At 42.5% G+C, this 22,213-nt stretch overlaps 2 protein-coding genes across 3 annotated transcripts; one reads left to right on the forward strand and one right to left on the reverse strand.

Moving 5' to 3' along the window:
* Window positions 1-13,015: 13,015 nt before the first annotated feature.
* Window positions 13,016-19,557, reverse strand: snap47 (synaptosome associated protein 47). Of its 2 annotated transcripts, none has more exons than XM_076021607.1 (5): window positions 19,305-19,557; window positions 18,662-19,182; window positions 18,011-18,522; window positions 17,635-17,759; window positions 13,016-16,588 (listed from the first exon to the last, which is right to left on the reverse strand). In XM_076021607.1, exons 2-5 carry the CDS (start codon window positions 19,156-19,158, stop codon window positions 16,442-16,444), a joined length of 1,281 nt encoding a protein of 426 aa, XP_075877722.1. In that variant the 5' UTR covers window positions 19,159-19,182; window positions 19,305-19,557; the 3' UTR covers window positions 13,016-16,441. The 2 variants fall into 2 exon arrangements, with proteins under 2 accessions (XP_075877722.1, XP_075877724.1); XM_076021609.1 differs by having other exon boundaries at window positions 16,448-16,588; window positions 17,635-17,763.
* Window positions 19,558-19,643: 86 nt separating this feature from the next.
* Window positions 19,644-22,099, forward strand: jmjd4 (jumonji domain containing 4). The gene is made up of 6 exons (XM_076021606.1): window positions 19,644-20,256; window positions 20,358-20,523; window positions 20,662-20,787; window positions 20,888-21,155; window positions 21,267-21,413; window positions 21,498-22,099. The coding sequence occupies exons 1-6, from the start codon at window positions 20,004-20,006 to the stop codon at window positions 21,831-21,833; spliced, it is 1,296 nt and encodes a 431-aa protein (XP_075877721.1). The 5' UTR covers window positions 19,644-20,003; the 3' UTR covers window positions 21,834-22,099.
* The last annotated feature ends 114 nt before the right edge of the window (window positions 22,100-22,213 follow it).

The following is a 22,213-nucleotide window of genomic DNA, read 5'->3' on the forward strand; positions in this document are numbered from 1 at the left end:
AGCAAAGCTCATGTCAAGACTGATTGGTAACAGGGACCAATCTGGATGGTGAGAATAAAGTCTTTTGTTGTGCTGGAAAGAGACAGAAAAGGCTGCAAATTGTAAAACTCGGTACAAAGATGGTTTGCTCTGTGCACAGACCCAAGTGAATATGTCATTTTGGAAAAACCCTAGAGGGAGATGGATATCCAAAACGCATAACTAAGATAGATAGATGAAGACATAGGGAATTCATTTTTAATAGAATAAGATATTCATCTTAGCCAAGAAACAAAACAAAACAATAAAACCCAAAGCATTACAAAATGTCCTCCTTTTCAGTCTTCTAGAAATTAAACTGCAAATCATGTTTGGAAAAGGGGTGTGGTGGAGTTGTGGAGACATGCAGTTGTTACAGATTAGCATAAATAGATGGAAAAAATAGAAGGTAAAATAAATGGCCCTGGCATTGATCGAGAATGGCAAAATATCTATTTGCAGTCACACACAGTAAAGTCATTACTTCAAGGGAATTTCTTCCCCAAGCAGATTAACAGTCCCACAAAGCTTTGCAGAGCAGGTTCAGGCACCTGACGTCACGTGCTGGGATGGGAGCAGGGTCTCTAATATGGAGTGACGAGGGTGTGGTACTGCGAGCTGGGAGGCCATTAAACTGTCACCACCCTATTTGTGTGGCGGCACCACAGAGGGTTTCTCTCCTCCCCTGCAGCAGCGCCAGTGATGAGATTTGAGGTTGCCCAGCCACTCTGCTTTGGAATGAATCGGTGAAATTGCATTTGCAGCTACCGTCGAGCCACAGCGAGTGTGAGCATGTGGAGGCATTGTGCATGCACGCCTCGCTCTCGAGTGTGCAGTGCTGCGTGAGGTCACCAGGGGCAACGTCATGGCACACAAGACCAAATAGAGTACCTGCAATGTTTACGAGACCAAACTTTTCAAGTGACTGATTGTAAATGTGCGGGTCTTTAATAAAAGTGGAATTACAGCGTGGCGCAGGAAAACAATTCATGTAGACTAGACATAATTGTCAGGTGTGTGGAAGCCTCGGTCATGCAGCACACTGATCGGTCACTATGGCAACAAATGTTTTTGTGTTAATCGCTGTCAGTTTAGCGTTTACAGCCCGCTCAAATCAAGGGTTTCCCTGAAACGTGCCGATTTGCTCATGTTATTTTGAGAGGTGGGCGTTCCAGACTAACCCTTAATTTTGTGAGAGAAGAAGAGAATATCAGTTATGACAATGAACCACGCCATGTCTGGAGCTTCAAGGTAGGTCTGGGGGAACAAGATGATGGAATCAACCGTAAAGTAAAGGATGCATTTGGAGCAAACACTCAGCATGAGTCAGCGCAGCCATAGCACAGGTTGGGTTTATCACCCCCAAAGTTGCAGGGAGTCAAAAAGAAAATACTGTCTTCAAGCACATGGCCTTTCATTGTATTTGTGTGCTTGACTCAAGGCATGCAGTCAGAATGGGAAGATACAGTAGCACCACCTTGTGTTGTGACACAGTCAGGGAGAAGGAAGAAAGCCTTCTAAAAATACTAGTCCAACTTTTTGACCATATGAAATATTAATCAACACACAGACCAAGTTGGGCTTTTGCGAGTTTCCACTTTTTGGCTGAGATTCTCAATTAAAGAAACCTTAGAGATCAGTCCAGGCCACAACAGACACCAAACTGCTTGATCCTTATTGGTGGTGACCTTTGTTGTCTTGTTGCTCAGCTGCTGTCGTCGAGAAAGTTTAAAGGACATCGCTGTCGAAGTTTTGTAGAAATCAATCATTCTTTTCTTTGGACCATTGTGAGCTTAGGCAAGTGCATCTTGTCAGTGAAAAAGTACAGCAAGAAACGCTATAGATGTCTCGACTCTCATGGTCGCTTATGAATATTTTACAGCATGACACAACTTTTGCATTTCTCACAATGCCAAATACTGCCAAATTCAGATCTCTGACGCTATGAGGGCTTCCCCCCATTGGCCTTTACATCTTATGCAGGCTGAGAAGCCTGTGTTGGCCATTGCTCTTGCCAAACACAGCCAGACACTGGGTTGTTCTGGCATAATTAGAACCCGCTGCAGATGTCTTTAGTATTACCTCACTGTGAAGAACACAGCTTCCCCAGTAACAGCCCCAGCTGCTTGGACCTGGATTCTGTTTCCTGACTGATCAATGGGGAGCTTCCTGTACTTTAGAGCCACCAGTGTTTGCTTCATGTTGACTGAATGTAAGGGGAAGAGGGCTGAAGTGGAGTGGGAAGGCTGCTAGGAGGTCATTTTGCTTCTCTATCAAACTCTATGTTAAGCCAGGGTCACTTCCAGGCAGCTGGCAAAGGTTTGTTTCAAAGTTATGGCCATCTAAAGGCTTGAACCCATTCCCTGAAAGTCGTGGGTATTCTCCATTTGTAATTTTGATGTTGACTTTACTGTGACATGGGAAACATAATCATAAATACCAGGAGAGGTAGTAAAGTGAGTGCACATTCTATGGATTGGATGGCATTCATTAAGTACTCAGTACAGATTTATAATTTTTTTTTTTTTTTTTACAGCACTCTAATACTGTTGAAGGCCTGTACTGCAATTGGCCAGGCGTTATAAAGTTATAAAGTGTGTGAAGGAGAGGTATCGCAGGTACTACGCTTCTGTATCTGGAGGAAACGCTGCTCCCAGTTAACAGCTACACAAACAGGACTCAATAAAAGTGCGTGCAGGCACGAGTATCTATGTAGATATGTCCATTGTGTGTGTGTTTTTTTACAGTATTTAAACAAAAAAAAATAATTCTTGTTATTCAGGTTTATTCAATTCAATTGAACTCAATTCTATTCTAAAGCCTATGAAAACTTCCCAAGTGGCACACAAGAAGCATGACTTGCAAAGTATACCCATGTGAGGGACAGCTTGGGAATCAAGGCTGTCTCCAAGGTCTCCTAACTGCGTCTAAACTTAAGGTCATTCCTCCACTGCTTGACCAATTACCCCTGCACGCAGCTCTGCAGAGTGTCAGCCAGACGCTTAGGCTCAATTGTTCCAGAACATCCTTCTGCGGGTTTACATTGGAAGTAATTGCTGGCTTCAGCTGACTTTTTTTTTCAAATTGTCGAAATGTGGTGCTTCTGTTTCTTTACATCTAGTTTTATCATCACTAAAGGGATAGCTGGTCCATGTCTTATACATATTTTAGTCATTTCCATATCTCAGAGGAAATATATAATTGCGGGGCTGATATTTTCTCAGGGATGTGAATAGTGTTAGTCTCAGAGACATAGTGTCATTGACATCAGGCACATATTTGCAGACGCTGTTTGGTGGGGTGAGTCATGTCATGACATGTATGTGTGTTCCATAACCCCTGGTCCCTGTAGAGAGTCTCATTACAAGGAAAATGATGGTAATTGTTTTTTGAGATGGGAGGAGGGAATCTAGATATGTCAAATCACAGACAAACACGGCCTCGGAAAGTTCGCAGAGTGGAAGTAAAAATAATGAGCAGACATAAACACAAAGGCAGCTGTGACTACTGTCCTGATATTTTGAGGTGAGCCAGTTAAAGATTCATCAAGTCTAAAATGCTTTCATTTTCTATACTAACCGTTCATTTAAGCAACTAGTAAAATGGACGTGTTGAACCTTTTCAACCCCAATAAGCACAGGATGCAACTAACAAACAAAACAGCAAAAGAACCAAACAGGTCCAAATTAACAACCACTAACTACACCGATGTTCGTTAACCCCGTTTCCACAAGTTTGTTGTTCCCTGAAGGATCACAGCTTTAAACCCAATCCTGATGACAAAAAGTGGGGAAACACTCACAGGAACACCATACACCAAGTTAATTTCACACTCTTTCTCAAAATGAACTTGCTCTGTTTCTATTTCAATCCTCAAGACAGAGCGTGTCCGTTTTGATTAATGTCGGGGAAAATAGTTGCGTTCTGCTCACGGGTGGGCCAACGAAACCCATGTCCCCCCGTCTGTCTGGTGCCGTGGCCTTGAACACGCTGCAGCTTAAGACCAATTCACAGGAGGCCAGGGTCTTCAAAAGTCAGTGCTGGCAAGTCTTAAATTACAGCCTGAACACCATTCACAGACAGCTTCAGGTTTAGAGATTGACCCATGGTCACACGATGAGAATGACAGAACTTTGTGCATCGTAGTGACACAGAGCAGAGAGAATCCCTCCCATTACTTAGAAGAAGCTGGCTTCACTTTATGCTGGAAAATCATAAAGGTAAATCTCCCTGTCATTTGGTTAAATTATGGACAAGACAATGAGCGTGGGGTAATCGGTTGTTATGAGAAGATAATGTGTGAACTGAAATATGAGGGTAATAATAAAACCAGACGTGGCGTTATACTCTCATTGACTGCTTCTCCAGTTCTCAGTGCACTGTCAATGGTCTGTGCAAAAATTCAGGATGTGTCCCATGAATTCCCATTATTGACGGCAGTTCTAACCTCCCCAAAGAACTCCAGGAGAATGCATCAAGAGCAGGTGTGCACATATAAAAAAACGCAGAAAAATTGTGTTATATGTCTGCGGGATAAAGAGATTGAATAACTTTGTTTGACAGCTGGAATTTGTTTCATATACTGCACAGTGGCAGACAAAAAACTGTCCAAGCAGGGCATTTCCAGATCTGTAGCCATGGAAAGAGACATTACTTTAAAGCAGTCTGGAATGGTTCATCTGTCTGCAGAAGCGAAAGGAAGTGTAAGTCATGTTGTTACAGGCAATGGAAAATTAACTGCTTTGGCAAAGCAGTGACACCTACATTGGCCCACTGATGGTAGAGATTATGTTGTCATGTTGTGGTCAAGGGTCGGTGCTGTAATCACCTCATTGTAAATGTTTGTTTCTGTGCACCAACAATTTGGTGAATTCCCACGCTATACAATTATTCATTCATTCATCTTCTATACCCGCAAAGACGCGGAAAAAATAATCCATGCTTTTGTTACGTCTAGGTTAGATTACTGTAACTCGGTACTAGCAGGATGCCCAAATTCATCCCTTAGGACATTACAGTTAATCCAAAACTCTGCAGCACGATTGTTAACCGGAACTAGAAGGAGGCAGCATATTACTCCAATTTTAGCTTCCTTGCATTGGCTGCCAGTCAAATTTAGAATTGAATTTAAGATTCTAGTTTTAACTTACAAAGCTCTTCATTCTCAGGCTCCTTCTTATATTAGGGAACTCATTGAACTTTATCATCCTCCAAGAGCCCTTCGCTCTGAGGATTCAGGTCTTTTAGTTATCCCAAAAATTTCTTTAGTTAGGTCAGGAGGTAGGTGTTTCAGTTTCCTGGCACCTTTATTTTGGAACCATCTTCCAGCCTCGGTGAGGGGGGCAGACACAGTTAGTTTATTTAGGAGTAGACTTAAGACTTTCCTTTTTCTTAAAGCTTATAGTTAGACTCCATCCACTGTCAGTTAAGCTGCTGTAGGCTTACGCCGTGGAGGGAGATCTTTCGCTCCCGTTACAGGGATCGTTGCTCTGTGCAGGCGGAACCTCTATCACTCTCCTCACCCAGTCAATCTTTTACTCTATCCACTCTGTCCAAGCTCTCATTATGCTTTGTACAGTATGCTCGATATGCATGATACTGCCGCAGTCTCTGTGTCCCCGACAGGTGATGACCACTGCGCCAGGAGCTGGATTGTGCTGTCCTGGGGGTCTTGCTGTCATCGCTTCATCCCACCACCACGTTTAGGACCTGGACTTGTCCTATCGGCAGATTGTCCATCGAGCTAGGCTCTTGCCTTCCAAAGCATGGACACTTACACTCCACATGGACAGCAGCCTTGAATTATTTCCTATTCTTTGTGTTCATATCCATTTTGCCTGGTTGGTGTATCTGTTTTTCACTCTGTCCTGTCTGCCACCCTGGCTCACTCTGCTCCTTTCTCTCTTTCTCTGTCTCTCCTCTATCTTTCTACTTCACCCCAACTACTCATAGGCAGATGATGGCCCTCTGGAGTCTGGTTCTGCCCTAGGTTTCTTCCCACAGGGGAGTTTTTCCCAGCCACTGTCGCATCTTGCTTGCTCCGGGGGCCCGGTTGGTTCTCTCTGATTGTATAGAGCGCTTTGAGACGCCTTTGGTTGTGATTTAGCGCTGTACAAATAAAAGTTTATTATTATTATTATTATTATTATTATTATTATTATTATTATTATTATTATTAATATTCCTATTCAGGGTCACGTGGCTATACAAATTTAAAAAAAAAAAAAAATCCTTTCCGAATCTTTTCAGTAGACCCACATTCTTGGCCATTGTCAAAATATTGTGGCCAAATATGGCCAGCTGCTTACAAGTGCTCCCTTTTGTAAATATAAAGAATATGAACCCAAAGTTTTCAGTTAAATCAGTAAAATTTCAACCTTCCACTGGTGGCAGTGAGACGGCTGAACCCTCCTTACATTTGACTGGGCAGTTACATGCATGTGAATTAGCCATGGCACTCTGCCCACCCAATTACTGGCCAATAATGTCAATTGCTCAAAATGGCATCAACTGCCTCTGAGGAATTTGCATTGAATTTGCTTGCATTAAACGGGATATGGCACAGACTTTTTGGCCCTTTACAGCTAAGCCAGGGATCTCCTACAATAAAAACTAGCAATAACACTGATGTGAAGTTGTAATAAACGCATATGCGCAGAGCTCACATTTAAATTCTAAACTCTGTATTCTATATATACAGGACTGGATGAACACAGATAATAGGGAGTGACAAAAAAATGGTGGCCTTGGCATATTTGAAATATAAATATATGGATAAATATATAAATGTTGATATAAAATAAAATAAAAAAATAGCCACCAGCACTCACCAAAACATTACCGCAAGAAGACCTCATGCAGGAGAGCAATAAAACCAGCAGCCACACCAGCCTGCCAACCAATAAACACGAGGAAAGAGCCAAAACACTGACTCACTAAGCACTTTTATTCAAGAAGAAAATAGTTTGCCAAAATGAGGCAGGTATTTTGGACATTGAAAAGGTAAGAACTATAGTCATGCAGGATTGTAAAAAAAAACAACAACATAGTAACAGTAACTAAATACGAACTGTAAATGTGGATTTTAAGGGAACTGCCATCAAATTTTCAATCAGAAGTTCAAAAAGGTGTGACTGTTGTAACAAGATCTTCCTGAAATACACAGCTGTATGGCTACAAAGTAGCAGTAAACAGGTAGCCTCCCAGAAAGGGTTGCATGGCACTGAGCAGAATATCATGTAAGCTTTCCTCGGCAAATCACAGGCCCCTTTTTTAGTGCCATGACATAATACAGGATGTCAGGAAGGTTGACGTGTTGCAATAACAATGACATAATACATGTTAGCACTCAAGTCTGACAGGATGGCCTAATCAGAAACATTGCATCAGAGTTACTACTGCCGTTCTACTACTACATTTAGGTGTATTTGATCTGAAGTCTCGGCAAACAGCCTGGTATCACAGCAGCACAATGTTTGTTTACTGTGCCATACTTGGCAACAGATGAATGGCCAAAGGGTTTAGTAAAACGGTCCCAGACAAGTGCCAAAATGTACTGCACCGCATGAGGTCAAAGCTTGGAAATCTGACAACCGTGTAATTGTATTGTTCCAGACAATCAGACACATCAGCTCCATCCTGAAATTATTTTGGGGATAGCGTCGGACTCTTACAATTTCACAGTAAAAGAAAGCAAATAGTCAGTGTTTCTGACTCTCAAAACATCGGTCTACCACAGGTGCAAGTTTTCCGCATCAATTAGCAAAGTGCTCCACCCACAAATTTTTCCGTCAAAATAACCCGGCTGCACCTAAAAAATTCCCATTAAAATGGGAATGATTGTCTTTGATATTCAATGCTTTAATTGAGACCAGGCAGCAGAATTACACAGCCCTGTTTTGATGGCTCCATGGTTTCCATCAGTAAAAAGGGGATTCCTGAGCGATATCCTGAGGAACGCTAGATTTCCTTTTAGAGGAAAACCAAACAGGGAAACACGTCATTGTTTTGCATTGGCTTCATGCTCAATTGGAATTAGTGTTTTTTTTCTACCTGTAATGGACACTGGGTCAAAAGTTCACGCTCATTCTATCTGCCACTCACACATTTTGTGCATAAGTTCATTAACCAGCGCACATATGGCAGGGCTGGGTAAACATCTGGTAATCTTTGCTTCAGCTTCTCAATGGCGCACCAGGCCATGGTCTCTCCGTGTGTACTCAATCTTCTCCAATTACATAGTTGCAGGCTGCTCCCCTGAGGTTACGTGGACAACCATTTGGAATTGCGGAAGGAGTTTCCACAAAATAGGTGTTGTCCAAAAATTCCTTGCAGTTATGGAAATAAACCCACAAAAAGAGAGTAATACAGAGCCAGTGTGAAATACAGCCAACTTAAGAGCATGCCTTGTGTTTAACCAGGGCATTTTTTTCTCCCTCTTATTCACTTGAATCTCCAAAATCTGTAATGTTATATATAAGAATTTAGGAAGCAAAACAATTGACTTCTCGTCCAAACCTACAAATAAAAAGGAAAGGATACACCATTTATAAGTTTGAGGGCCAACAACATAAAAAAAAAAAAAAAAAAAAGTTTCATTTTTAAATCTAATTCTGAGGCCAAAGCTGATTCCAAGTCTCAGCTTGTGGTTTTATCACCCTTAAAAAGTTGCAGCGGTCAAATGGAACTAAGCTGACAGCTTCTCCAAGGATAATCACATGAATTCCAACCCACACCTAGCCATCAGTCTCCTGATCGGAGGGCTACTGCAATGTCCAGGCAGGGCTTTGACGTTTCAGTCAAACCTGCACCGTGCCTCGATTTAATTAAAAGATAGAACCGGCTCATTGACTCATTAACATCCACGGACTGGCAGATCTGGACGGGGAAGTCACAGCTCCCGGCATTGGGGGCACTGGCAGGAAGCCAGTCGAAGCTGCCAGGGCCGGGCTCTTTTTTCCCAAGGTCCACCCAGACGCTGCATCCGCCGTCATCCTGCTGTAATGTAAACCCCATATTCAGCTGTGTTTGTTATGGTAGAACCGGTCCTCGGCAAATGCGCAACGCTGTCACAACGTGCCTCCAACGGGCCAGTATTTCAACGGCAATCTATTTAGTCAGCTGCCATTACGTCACGAGAGCGGTCAAACACATTAGTTTGCCGGGATGATCATTAGGATTATTTTATGAGCGGCCCAGGCGGAGGTCCTTACAGCCCAACGCGTCTCAACATTCTGTACAGAAGTTTTATGAGCTCCTAAGTGTGTTTTCACAGTGTCTGACAGGGATCCCACTGGACTCTGTTCACAAGGGCAACATCATTACTGCTGTTATCAGCGGGGCCTGCCGTACCCCGTTGTCTCTTTTAATCATATGGCCAGGGTGTAAACAATAGTTTAGACAAACCCTTGGCCTTGAGCTCAGTGGCCGACCGCGCTAATGGTTATTTACTTTTTAGGGAAAACAAGCAACCGAGACGATCTATTTATATCCTGACACAACCCCAGCGTCGACCCCGCAGAGGTGCAAGAGGAGGGGGAAACACATCCTCAACTTTAATCAGACCGCCGGCCCTGCAGGCTGCTGGCTTTTACATGATAAGTGTTGTTTTTCCCGTCCCCTTCTCAGCCAACTCGTACACTCAGAGGTCACTTCGACACGGCAATATTTTGTGAGTCTTTAACGTGAAAATATAAATCCACGGCCTGTCTGCAGCTAACTGGGGGTGCGCACGGCGCGGCATCGGCTGGCTCGAGTAATTTATCGCAGGAGCAAAGTGTTTCCATTCGCAGCAAGCGCCACGAAAAATAGTCTCGCTGAAAGGCTTCTGGGGGGCCCGCTAGTAAAAGTACTGATGCCGTGTGAGCTGGCACCGGGCCTGACAACCTGTTTGCGGTGCTGTGCGGATGGGATTTTAATGGATGCATAATCCAATCATTGAAAAAAAGGACTCCTCACGTGGACTAAAACTTATAACTCTGGAGGACTTGTGTTTTCCAGACATTGAGGATGTCCGTTTGAAAGACCGGAATGTGTGTAAAATGTGAAGCCTGAAATAAGTGACGACATCTTCAATAAAATTCCAATTCTTTTTATGATATTTAAAATTCTGCCCATGGCATCTCGCATGATGAAACTACAATAAAGACTGGATAGAGTGCTGATCCACAGTAAGTGCAAAGATTATTAAATAATGTGCAACTTAGAGACTGACTGACTACAGACTACTGGCCTCTTCTGGATGCAATGAGTACATGTCTTTTATCACTGTTAACTGATGTTATTCTTTTTGATGGACACAGCGGAGTGCTATTGCACGACTGGAGATCCGACTTGAGTCACTTTAAACACCCTCCATTGCTTAATGTTACAAAAAGAATCTTGTTCTCGCTCAGCGAAATCTTGGTTTGACCCCTTCACTGTTTTCTTTGTCACTCAGAAATGGGAATACTTTGTGAAACGCATGCCAGAAAGCCAAGGTGCACCTCAAAGACCAAGGAAAACATAACAATAAGTGCATGAGGACATGATATCATCATGTAGCTCAGCATCTGGGAAAGCACCTGTTTTAACAGCCGTGCAGAGCAAATTGAAAGGGAATTTTTGCCCTGACTTCAAATTTTGCACATTATGAAGGCCCTGGTGACACTTTGCAGTCCATATATGGCATACAATGACATCCCATCCAATGAGACTCTATCACAGCCAAGTACCCTAACTAAAACAAAACAAAGCAAAACTTAGCATGTCAACACAACTCATTTGGAATCTCTGGAAAACTTGGCAGTCCCATTTTTTCTCAGAATGGTTAATGCCATGTTTTCATCCAAAATCCACTTATGGCCTCCTCCTCAGGAGGCTGTCACGAGGATTTCACGTGATTATACTTGCAAGTTGTAAGTATAGCAAGTCTCAGTCACACCAAATTGGATTGGGCACTTGGATGACGCCAGATGAGCAAAGGGCAAACTCCCATGGAATCAAAAACAGAAGAAAAGGAGAAAAGAACAGACAAGATGTTGATACCGAGTTTCATATCGCTTTCTACTGCAGACTTTACACACAAACCTGAGGTTGGACTCAGGCACCTTCCTTCCAGGCCGTTTTCTCCCAGCTCTAACATTAACCAACAGGCCTGATTTCCTGAAACCAGAAACTCCCTCAGCAAAAGAAGCCCAGCAACACCTGCATGAGTACAGAGACAGCCAGGGCTTGAGGCAAAAATCAGGCCATGAGACCGAGACATGGTCTAATAGAGCTCTGGAAGCTAAAATCCTATGGTCATTTTTCAATATTCTTAATGTCTGCTCAACATCAATAAATACTCATGAGTCTAATCAATTACAGATACTTATTGTTGCTTAAATTCATGATCCTAACAAGAGTGTGTGACTCCAGAGAATGAAGATACTCTAAGTGGTCAATAAATCCGAGAGGATTGTTTTAGTTTACAAATCACAATAAACCTACCAGTGTCCCATGGCTCCATATTTTGGAGAGGAACCCAACCCACATGTGCCCTTGTGGACCATGTAATTGCTGTCTTTTCCCAGCAGGGGCTGATTGATTGGCCATCAATGGAGACACGCTCTTCACATGAGAGTAAACAGACTTGGAAGTCAAGGCCAGCAAAATCCCTCGTCTCCATACCATCCGTTAGGAAGGCAAAGCCGGATCTCATATATCTGTGGTCAGACAAGACCGCCACCACTTCCTCGTATTGCGAGGCTGCTTGGAAACCGCGCCAGTGTGGCCTCTATTTCCCTAACCCTTCTTTAAGGGCTGGAATTCACATAACCATGTGGTGTGCTTCTGGCATTTGGGACTTCCAAAATCTCACTGTTTAGACCTCGGATCAACAAAAATAAACAGTCCACTGTTAAAACATTTTAAACTGCTGAAGGACCTTCTCCCCTCGGTGCCATCATGTGCGTGTGCTTTAGGCCTCGCGTCTGTCACGGAGGGCTTTGATTAACAGATGTGATAAGTTCACGCTAACTCGGAGCAGGCCGTTGAGTGAGCCTGTTACTTTCTTGTCAAACTATTTTATTTCAGGCGTAAACCTGATTCCTGAATGTGCGCAGCCTCTGCTGAGATGACTGCTAAAACACACACACACACACACCCTTACCTTCTTGCCTGACAGAGGTGGTCAGCTGATGCCAATGCTCTGTGTGCCAGCAGGATGTTGTAATAGCAGTGCTTATAAAGTTAGCCACTTCCACGGCAACAGCGTGCACAGCAGCTGCAACAGTAATTAAACATCCGTTTCTAGTTTGCACGTGTTTTGATATTCTCCCTGTTGCAATTTGTCACATGGGATCAGACTACGATGGGCGTTTTCCGTCTACTTTCAGTGAAGAAATCAGGCCTGGTTAGAATTTAGGAGGCTTGTTTCTGCTGTTCTTGACTCATCCAGCGAAAGAGTGATTAATTTGCCTCGCCTAAATACATCCTGTTGTTTCTTGACAGCTTACCACTCACTATGAAGCATTCCACTAAGATCTTGTGGCCTTTTCCTTAGGCCAGTGAATTTATGACTAAAAAGGCGAAAACAGCTTTGATTTGGCATAAACGTCTTGTACTTACTGATAAATATGTAAACACAATTATGGTCTAAAACAATGTTTTTAAAATAGATATTACTGTTTTTTTGTTTTTTAATTAAAAAGGTCATATAAAGGCTCCAAATTCAAGGTTTTTGCAAATAATGGCTTAAGTGCTGGTGAAAAGAAAGCATAAGTGCTGGGTACTTTGCAACACAGTATTGATTGATCCAACATTGTAAGAAGGTTTGTAGTGTCAACGTTTAGACTGATTCACCCACCCCAACTGCAGAGCTGCAATACTGATATATTAGTTTGGAAGACAGGACATGATGCCAAAATCAGTATTGGTCTAATGTTCACAGACACCATTTTTATGGTGGTTTTAAAAATGAATTCCAATACTCAGTACTCGGCTCAAACATTTATTTGATGCAGGTGCATTTGCACCATTTACATTTAGTGCTTTCCATTTATTGTCAATATACATTTTTGGTACAATAAGTCTTGACATATCTATTGTTTAAATGAAAGACAAAGGAGAAAAAACTAAAAGAATTTTAATTTCCAGATGATGACAAACTTCATGTACACTGAGAAAGCAGACCACATTAAAACAAAGAAATCACAGACTGATCACTTCTAAAAACAGTATTGTTTTGTTTTTGCAAGACAGACACATATGTTTGGACATTAATATGGAACATTTAATGTATGCTATTGATACTTAATAGCCACATCATGTGAGGCCTTCAGGGAGCTTTTCCCAGCTTTTCTTCGTTATGCTACTATCATGGTTCTGACATTGGTGCCTTTTAGGATGTTGGCGACTAAACCGGGGTAAAGACAAAGTTGACGCACCATCCACCTCGCTACATCTGGAACTGTTCACAATATCACAAGGCAGTACACAGTTTGAATGATGGCACTGGTGTATGTATTTTGCTCCAAAAGATGGAGTATGATAGTAAAAATATTTTCACTGAGTGCATGTGTTTTATTCAGGCATCCCAGGCCTTCAATAAATTAGGTCATGAAGAACTGTTGAGAAACTGTTCATGGAGTTTTGAATAACACACACAAGTATTAACGACGATGAGCTAATTGTCTGCGCATCAGGCAGCACAGGCCAAGTAAAGCAAAGCAGGCAGGCAGCAAGTGAATCCTTTGTTCTGCGTGTGAAACACTTCACCTCCGTGTGCTGACTGGAAGAGTTGGATTTTTCATTTTCGCAGCTTAAACTAAACTTGCATTAGCAGCTCACAATAGTCACAGAGAGAATACAGTACGTACAGTCACAGACAGAAAGAACCGGAGCAAAAAGATCAAATGTTTTCCTGTTGTGCTCTACTATTTTGTTTTACTGCGATTTTATATTCTCTATTGCACATTTACGCGCTTCAGTTGCGTTATACAGTGCACGGATAGAATCGTTGCACTTGCTGCAATAAACAGCAGTGGTTGTGAAACATGCGACAGACAACAAAACTATGTCCTAAGTGACGCTCTGGACTTGTATATGAGTCAGCGACGAGCAAGAGTGGCAGTAAATCCTTTGAAACGCCAATGGAACTGTGACGACGCCTCATCTCAGTAGAAAACTGCTGTAGGCCAACATCCCTACTGGAAAAAACAACATGCTCCCTGACTAGATCATTTGTAGTTGACTGTCTTTGAACATAACATGCATTTGGTACATTTGCAAGCCTAACTGTGTCATTTCAAATGAAATAAGTAAACATGTCAGTCGAGCATACAGAAGAATGCCATTAGCCAGGACACCAACAAGGAGCTGGTAGGCGGGCTGATGATGAGAAATAAAACTTAAAGTACATGTGAATAAAGTACCTTCACCTTTGACCTGGAAGTCAAATAGCACAAGCATGTCCAATGACAAAGCTATAAACAGGACAAAGGGATCAACTTGCAAAAAAAAGAGATGAGGAGATGTTTATACTGTCAGTTGAGGGATTAAGCCACACACAACATAATGTCAACTTTCAAAGGTTCAAGCAAGTGAATTCCTAGAGGGATTGGATATGGTCCTGTACTTGTTTACTGGGACAGTGGTTCAGTTGCATGGCCTCGTCAAGTCACAACTGAAGCTCTTCTCTGAGATTCCACTTGATGGTGTCAAAGAAGACATTGTGCTAGCCAGTTAGCGAGCGATGAAAATTATGTATAGTGTCATAAATAATTGAACAGTTTTGCATTTCTGTCTTCATCCATTGTGTGCAAAAAAACAAGTTCTCAGTGAAACTGCCGGCTTCTAGACTAGCCACGCCCATTATGATGTTTCATTTGTGTTGAACAGTGAAATACAACGCACCATGAGCACATTGGACTCTCTTTTCTTTTTTTAAATTAAAAAAATAAACAAATCATTTTGGGTTTTTTTTCCTCCTGTATCACATAATCTGCTGCGTGCTGCTCTGTCGTGTTGCACCTCAGTATCTCGCAGAAATTGAAGCTCTGCTTATCTGCGGTCGTCAGAGCTCTGGCGAAGCAGAGATGCAACACAGTCAGAGTTGGTGGAGGCCCACTGGTTGACTTAGACTGTAACAGACCTGTTGTACTGACGGTCATGAAGGTCAACGAACGAGTCATACAAACTGTTTGATTTAAAGCACGACTGTGCATGTAAACCCTACTTGGTACCCGAGCAGAGCAGCACACAGAAAATTAAAGTACTTCCAAAATACCGCAACAACATGACCAACATACGGTCCGCGGGCCGGATAAGGCCCGCAAAATGTTTTTTTCCGGCCCATGAGATGATTTTGCAAAATATAAAAACTGCAATTTATCAGTGAAAGAAAGTGCTGTTCTAAATGTGTCCACTTGGTGTCGCAATATCGTTTCTGCTTCGCAAACACTCAATACTGGGGCTGAGCAAATCGGCACAACTACAGCCACTCACGTCTCCTATTGGCTGCCCTCATTGCCCCAAAATGTCTCTGTCGAAACAGACAAAGCTGAAGCAGAGCAGTGTTGCCAACTTGGCGACTTTCTCCCCCAAAAAGTCGCTATTCTCCCCATGGCAACTTTTTTTTTGTTGTCAAAAGCGACTAGCGACAAATCTAGCGACTTTTCCTGGTGTTGTTACGTTGTGATGAAGTGCAAATTGTCAATTATGCAAATTAGACAATGAGGTCATTTGGCGACTTCTAGCAACTTTCAGGACAGCCAATAGCGACTTTCCTTACTATACTATATACTATATACATCTACTATATACTATATACTATACTGAGGAGTTGGCAACACTGATGCAGACTGCAGAGTGCTCAAAGAACACAAACAAAGTAAAACAAAGAAAACAATTGGAAGTTGTTATTTTTACGTTATTATCACCATACCATGATTTTACCGGTCCGGCCCGCTTGGGAATAGATTTTCCTCTATGTGGCCTGTGAACCAAAATGAGTTTGACACCCCTGATGTAAATAGTAGTTTGCAAAAACCAATGTTGCAATTACCTTTATACGCATTGCAAAAATCTGTCCATAAACTAAGAGAAAATTAAGTGTGTTTTTGCACAAAAGTAATAATTTAAGCTTTAAATACAGACTGGACCAATAGGCAAAACCGTAATGAGTAAAAAATAGTTTTCTTTGAACTAATCTTGTCATTTTAAATTAAAAGTCCCGAACACACCAACATCTGCTGCATTGCTTATCCCTGAAATCAGGAACACCTGCCATCACAGTCGCTATAACTGCCAAAAAAATGTTCTTACTGTATGAATCCAATCCAGGTCCTACTGTGGCATTTCAGCCGTTTGCACTACATGAATCCCACGAGCTTAATCAGTGATCCTACGGTTCATTTCTCAGCGAGGACATGCCGGTTGCATCGTATCCGCCGTTCAGCCGGGGCTACAGCAGCCTCTTCATGCGGCAGGTGTGCTTCTCTATGTTCATGGTGGCTCGGTCGGTGGAGCTTGTCAGCACATCCAGAGCCTCATCCTGCCGCTCCAGCTCCGTCTCAGCCTCCAGGGCCAGGTTCTTTAGCTGCATAAGCATCTATGAAAGAAAAAAGAAAAAAGAAAAAAACACTCACAATCCAAATCTTTACACGTGCTGCTTAGCTGACATTATGTTTTGTCCCACATGCTCTCATGCGCACAAACACATGAATGCGACACAGCTGCGGACAGCAGTTGTTTAATAGTACATACATGCACACCACTCACTCTGAGAGTTCATGTTTTCAGCGGCTGATTAAAAAAAAAAAACATTTAGAAGCTGCTTGAATGCATAAACAATTTAAATGAGGTAAAATGTTGCCAAAAGTGGGGTTATATTTTGGACTGTGAGAAGAAACGTGGGCAAATCGCTCTAAAAATATGATAATAAAATCTGAAATGCTGCAGGATCCTTGTCTTGGTCCAGTTAGTCTCAAAAAATTATATCGTAGTGATCACAAAAGAGCTTTACATTACCATCAGATAATAATGCAGACATATAAATCAGACAAAATCATTTTGACCACAGCTGCAAAAACCACATAAGAATATTGTAAAAGTTGCAATAAAAACTATTGGTGGAATATTTTGGGGGATTTTTTACATTAAATTATTATATTATAAATTTAATCTCTATAAACTCTTATTTTAACCCACCTGGAACAGTGACACAGACACACAAAAACTGACTGGATCATTGGTTTGGATTTGCGTCACTGTGGAGGTCTCTCCACCACAGACCGTGTCTGCAACATTTTTCAGCATTTTGAATGGAAAGACGCTGTCAAGTCGGACTGAGTGAATGAACACATTTCTCTCCCCCGCTTTTTCAAGAAGGACGGACTTTGGTTTGTGGTCTCACTAAATACCATTTTAAACGTACATGATAAAAAAAAATAATCATTATGGTGAAGTGTGGTTAGGATTTGAACTATGTGTTTAAGTCCAAACTTGAATGAAGGTAGACCAAAAGCTTCAAATTAAAGTGTAAACTTGCATAAAACTAAGTGTGTGGAAATCTCTGCCCTAAATGTATAATAACAGATATGTGAGTGAGAAGAAGCCACTTCAGGGCAGTGTTTTGTGTATAAACAAAGGTCTCACTTGTTTGAGCTCCTGCGCCTCAGCCTGACTGACAGATGGCTGGAGGACGTGCACCTGCAGCTGGGACACATCTCCCGCTGGGACCTCCAGTGGGAGCTCTGTCTCTTGGCACATCTGCTGTAAACCTGACTCCATGGGTGGACGTGGTGAAAAAGAGCAGAGCACGCACATTGTTTATGGGGAAACCAGACAGCAAACGTAAAGTATGGCAACTGAGGCAATCAGGGCGAAGTGACTCATCAACGCACACAAATAGGACTCGTGTGGATGAAATGTTTTCACAAGTGGTGACAGGCCTACAGCAGAGTTCGAAATGTAGACCTCTGCTGCCACTTAGTGGTCAGCACGGAGGTCCAGGATTTTATCCCAATCGTACCTTGACTCCAGCTTGGCATTTCTGTGTCACATGGTGATGAAGCAGGAGTTGCCTTGAAGGTGGCATAGCCGCTCGTGAACTCCACCTTCTTCTTGTACTGCAGCTCCAACACCGACAGCGCTTCTGGCATTTTTGCAGACAGCATTCTGCAGCAAATATCCGGCTTCCCGATGAAGCGCTGTCTGACAGTGATCTCATACGGACTGTGCACCTTGATTTCATCAACTTCGTTTCTCTCAAAGCGGAGAATGAGTTGACAGTTTGTATCTCGCACTTCCAGCGAGGAAACCAGCACTAATAAGCATCCGGGTCTCAAGTCTGTGTCCCCTCCTTTAGACACCACTGCTGGGATGCTTGAGATCACCTTGTTTCTACCGGATCCTTTACCAGCTGCTGCAGCAGCGGCGGTTGCTGCAGCACGAGCTGCATCCTCAGCTTTGACTTCCTGCTGAGCCTTCCAAGGGAGTTTACCAAAGGGCCACCATGAAGGAGACTCAAGCTCTGACAAAAGCCTGCAAAGGAAGAAAATTTGCATTTATAAATAAATCACTGACAGTTTCACTTAAAAAAAAAAAAAAAAAAAAAAAAAAAAACTGTTTGTCTTGATATACACATCCAAAGCATAAAGTAAGGTAATACTGAGCCACCTACTTGTCAGCCACTCCCAGATCTGAGTCAATCTTCTCCAGTCCCTGCATCATATCATCAAACTGCTCCCCCTGTTGGCTGAGCACTCTACCGGTGTCCTCCAGTCTTCTCTGGGCCCCTGCCATCAGGTTTATCAGCTCTCTGCCTTTGGAGGGTTGACATTCCGCACCGCGTGCCTCTGAACTGGGGGAAAGTAGGCGTTCTCTCCAGAAATGCTCCAGCACATTGTACACCACCACCCTATTAGGCTTGAGTGAGCCAAACCAGTGCTTCACGTTTCCCTCTTCAAGCACTGTGAGAGTGCTGAAAATGAAACTGGAGGACTCCATCTTGATCTCCATGATTCTGGAGAGGCGGAAGCTGGCAAGACTCTCCTGTCTCTGGCTGGAGACAAAGCGCAGCATGGTCCTGGTAAGGGACAGGGTCCCGCTCTCCCACCGCTTCTCACTGTTGATGTAGTAAGAGCCAGGCCAGCTGTGAATAGGAACATCCCGGCTCATTTTGGGAGGTTGACACTGATCCGCCTGAAAAGGACAAGGAAGCTGCAGTAGCATTTATACACACACATGCAAACAAGTCTTGTTTTTAAAAACTACGTCATGACAGTATTGAGCTACGCTATCTGTCTGTCGTAATATTGACCTACTCTGTCCAGAAGGTAAACGGAGTAGCGCAGGGGGGCAGACGCTCAGCTGTGCGGTCACACACAGTCGGTCGGCTTCGGCAGTTGAAGAGAAACCGTTCTGTCAACGTGGCTGTCGTAATTCGGGAGCGTCATTATGATGCCAAATCAACCCACGAGCAGGCGTAGAGATTCGTTTTTTAAAAAATAAAAATAAAATAAAAACCAGGCCACACGCCACATTAAAGGGCAGTATCTTTCGGATTTCACATATCCACGCTCGCCCACATATAAATGGTGTTTATTACGGAAGTGACGTCACATCAGAGTGCAACTGTATTTACTGTCCGACTTCTGCTGTCAGAATAAGGGCCGTCACGACAAGGTTGTGGAAAACGATCAAGTCCTGTTAGCTCGGATAAAAAGGCAACAATTACCAGCTTTTTTATTTGTAAGTTGAAATGCAGCGGTGACCCAAAAGAAATAAGCAAGAGGGTTGATGTCGTAGATACGGCGTTCGGTAAAAATGCTATCGTCGTGATGGAGTCATGAGGCGACTATTGTTGTTTTTGCTAATTTGACAATTACTGGCGAAAGTGAACCATTGTGCGTGACAAAATGTCAAAACAATCCGATCGCTATCATTTCCTTACCGTTTCTCGCGGTTTACACGTTTGACAGTAACGCTCGCTAACACGCTAGCACAAGGTCTTGTTTACCACCATGGACAGGGAGGCGTACCGCAACTGCTGCAGCCTGGTCAAAATTCCAAGGCAGACATATGAACAGTTCTGGTCTTCGCATTTTGTAGATTACATCGACAAGGAGTTGAGCTATTCTAAGTTTTTCAAAAAATACCTGCTTCCCAACCACCCGTGCATGTTTTCAAGGAAATTTACAGCAGACTGGAAATGCAAGAGAGAATGGGTATCCGAGGATGGGAAACCTAATTTCCAGAAACTGCTGCAGGAGTTTGGTAAATAAGCATACTGGTCATGACATGCAGTCACTATTCATCATCACCTAGCTGCTGAAATTACTTGCAAAATATGCTGAAATGCATCCTCTTTGTTGCAGATGAAGCTCCTGTTCCTGTTGCAAACTGCAATTCAAAGGAGTACAATGCCAACCCCAAGCAGGTTATGCCTTTCAAAGAGTTTATACAGTACTGGAAGGAATACATTCAGAATGGCCATTCGTCGCCAAAAGGTTGTCTCTATCTTAAAGACTGGCACATGTCAAGGTATATCTGTGCTTGTTATAATACTCCACAACACTCCAAGCATTATTCCATATAATATAATCAGTATGAAACATCATTCATCAGTGTGAAACTAACCAAGCTTTCTATGTTGTTGTTGTTTTTGTTACTGTTTAACAGGGATTTCCCAGAACACAATGTCTACACCACACCTGTCTTCTTTACTTCTGATTGGCTAAATGAATACTGGGATGCACTAGAAGTGGATGACTACCGTTTTGTCTATATGGGGCCCAAAGGCTCATGGTCAGAAAATGGCATACAGTTGGCAGAATTCAGATTGTAGTCAATCAGTTATTTTGTCTGTTTCCTCACAGTCACACAATCTTCTCTGTGTCATTGCCAGGACCCCATTCCATGCTGACGTGTTCCGCTCCTACAGTTGGTCTGCAAACATTTGTGGCAGGAAGAAATGGCTCCTGTATCCCCCAGGTCAGGAGGAGTTTTTACGCGATACGCATGGCAATCTTCCCTATGATGTGACATCATCTGAACTCCAAGACAGAGGCCTTTTTCCACACTCTGAAGAAGCATGTCAACCCCTTGAAATCATTCAAGAGGCAGGCGAAATAATATTTGTGCCAAGCGGCTGGCACCACCAAGTTTACAATTTGGTAAGAACTGCAAAGGAGACTGATCATCAGTCATGTCATATACACCTTTGAGTCAATGTTCTTGTTTCAAGTCATTCTATTCTTAAAAAAATAAACTATAATTTCACACAGGAGGACACCATTTCTATCAATCATAACTGGCTGAATGGCTGTAACATAGACATCATGTGGCAGTTCCTTCAGACTGAGCTGTCATCTGTTCAAAAAGAGATAAGTGAGTGGAGAAACACGATGGACTCTTGGCACCAGCACTGCCAGGTACTTCACTTTTCAGTTTGCATTCCTTTGTCCTGAATGGTTACTTTTTCATATGTAGAGTAACAGGTTTTTGTGATTTTTCAGGTGATCATGAAAGCCTGTTCTGGTATCAACTACGAAGAATTTGCCTCATTTTTAAAAATAGTTGCAAGTAACCGCATGGCTTTCCTGAACACTTGCTCCTCTGGAGATTCCTCTGACTACCCAAGACACCTCTCAGATATCCTGACCACGCTTGGACCCTACCATGCTGCCTTTGACCTACAAAGAGTGGCAAACATCATTGAATGCTTACTCTGCAATGAGGACTTTAAGCGGCTTGATCATTCTTCTTCTACTCTGCAGCCAGAAACACTGCTGCAGCAAATTCGTGACACTATACAGTCCACCAGGGGGCAGCATCTACTTTATCAGGAATAGAAAGAAACGTTGATATCCTGATTCCTGACAAGACTAATAATAATAATAATAATAATAATAATACAAAAATGTTACCTGGATATAAGCTTGAAGGGAACGTGCCAATTTGTGGGCTGTACTGTATAAAGATAATGACTGAGGTGTTGCTGCATTTTTAATTTGAGATTATCTCAGTTTTGCTTGTTAGTGTTTGAAAGTGTTTTTGTTTTGTATTGTTTTTTGCACTGAAAACTAAACGGGACAAATAAAAGGAAACATATCATGTATTCGTTTTTTTTTTTTAATAGTTCAATTCAAATACCAACACCAAAACTCAAGTGCAATAATGGATCTTAAAAAAAAAAAAATAATAAGAACACACATACACACAATATTGGGGT

This window comes from Nelusetta ayraudi, unplaced genomic scaffold (genome assembly GCF_046127955.1).
Source record: "Nelusetta ayraudi isolate G7.1 ecotype Tasmania unplaced genomic scaffold, CSIRO-AGI_Nayr_v1 ptg000011l, whole genome shotgun sequence".
NCBI classification, from domain to species: Eukaryota; Metazoa; Chordata; class Actinopteri; order Tetraodontiformes; family Monacanthidae; genus Nelusetta; species Nelusetta ayraudi.

Excerpts from the sequence above, each read along its gene's own strand:
- snap47 (XM_076021607.1), bottom strand. The coding sequence starts at position 19,158 with ATGAGCCGGGATGTTCCTATTCACAGCTGGCCTGGCTCTTACTACATC. Across the intron at positions 17,760-18,010 it reads AATGCCAAGCTGGAGTCAAG|GTTTACAGCAGATGTGCCAA; the intron begins GTACGATTGGGA and ends CCATGGAGTCAG. Across the intron at positions 16,589-17,634 it reads AGGCGCAGGAGCTCAAACAA|ATGCTTATGCAGCTAAAGAA; the intron begins GTGAGACCTTTG and ends TTTCTTTCATAG.
- jmjd4 (XM_076021606.1), top strand. The coding sequence starts at position 20,004 with ATGGACAGGGAGGCGTACCGCAACTGCTGCAGCCTGGTCAAAATTCCA. Across the intron at positions 20,524-20,661 it reads AAAGACTGGCACATGTCAAG|GGATTTCCCAGAACACAATG; the intron begins GTATATCTGTGC and ends ACTGTTTAACAG. Across the intron at positions 20,788-20,887 it reads ATGGGGCCCAAAGGCTCATG|GACCCCATTCCATGCTGACG; the intron begins GTCAGAAAATGG and ends TGTCATTGCCAG.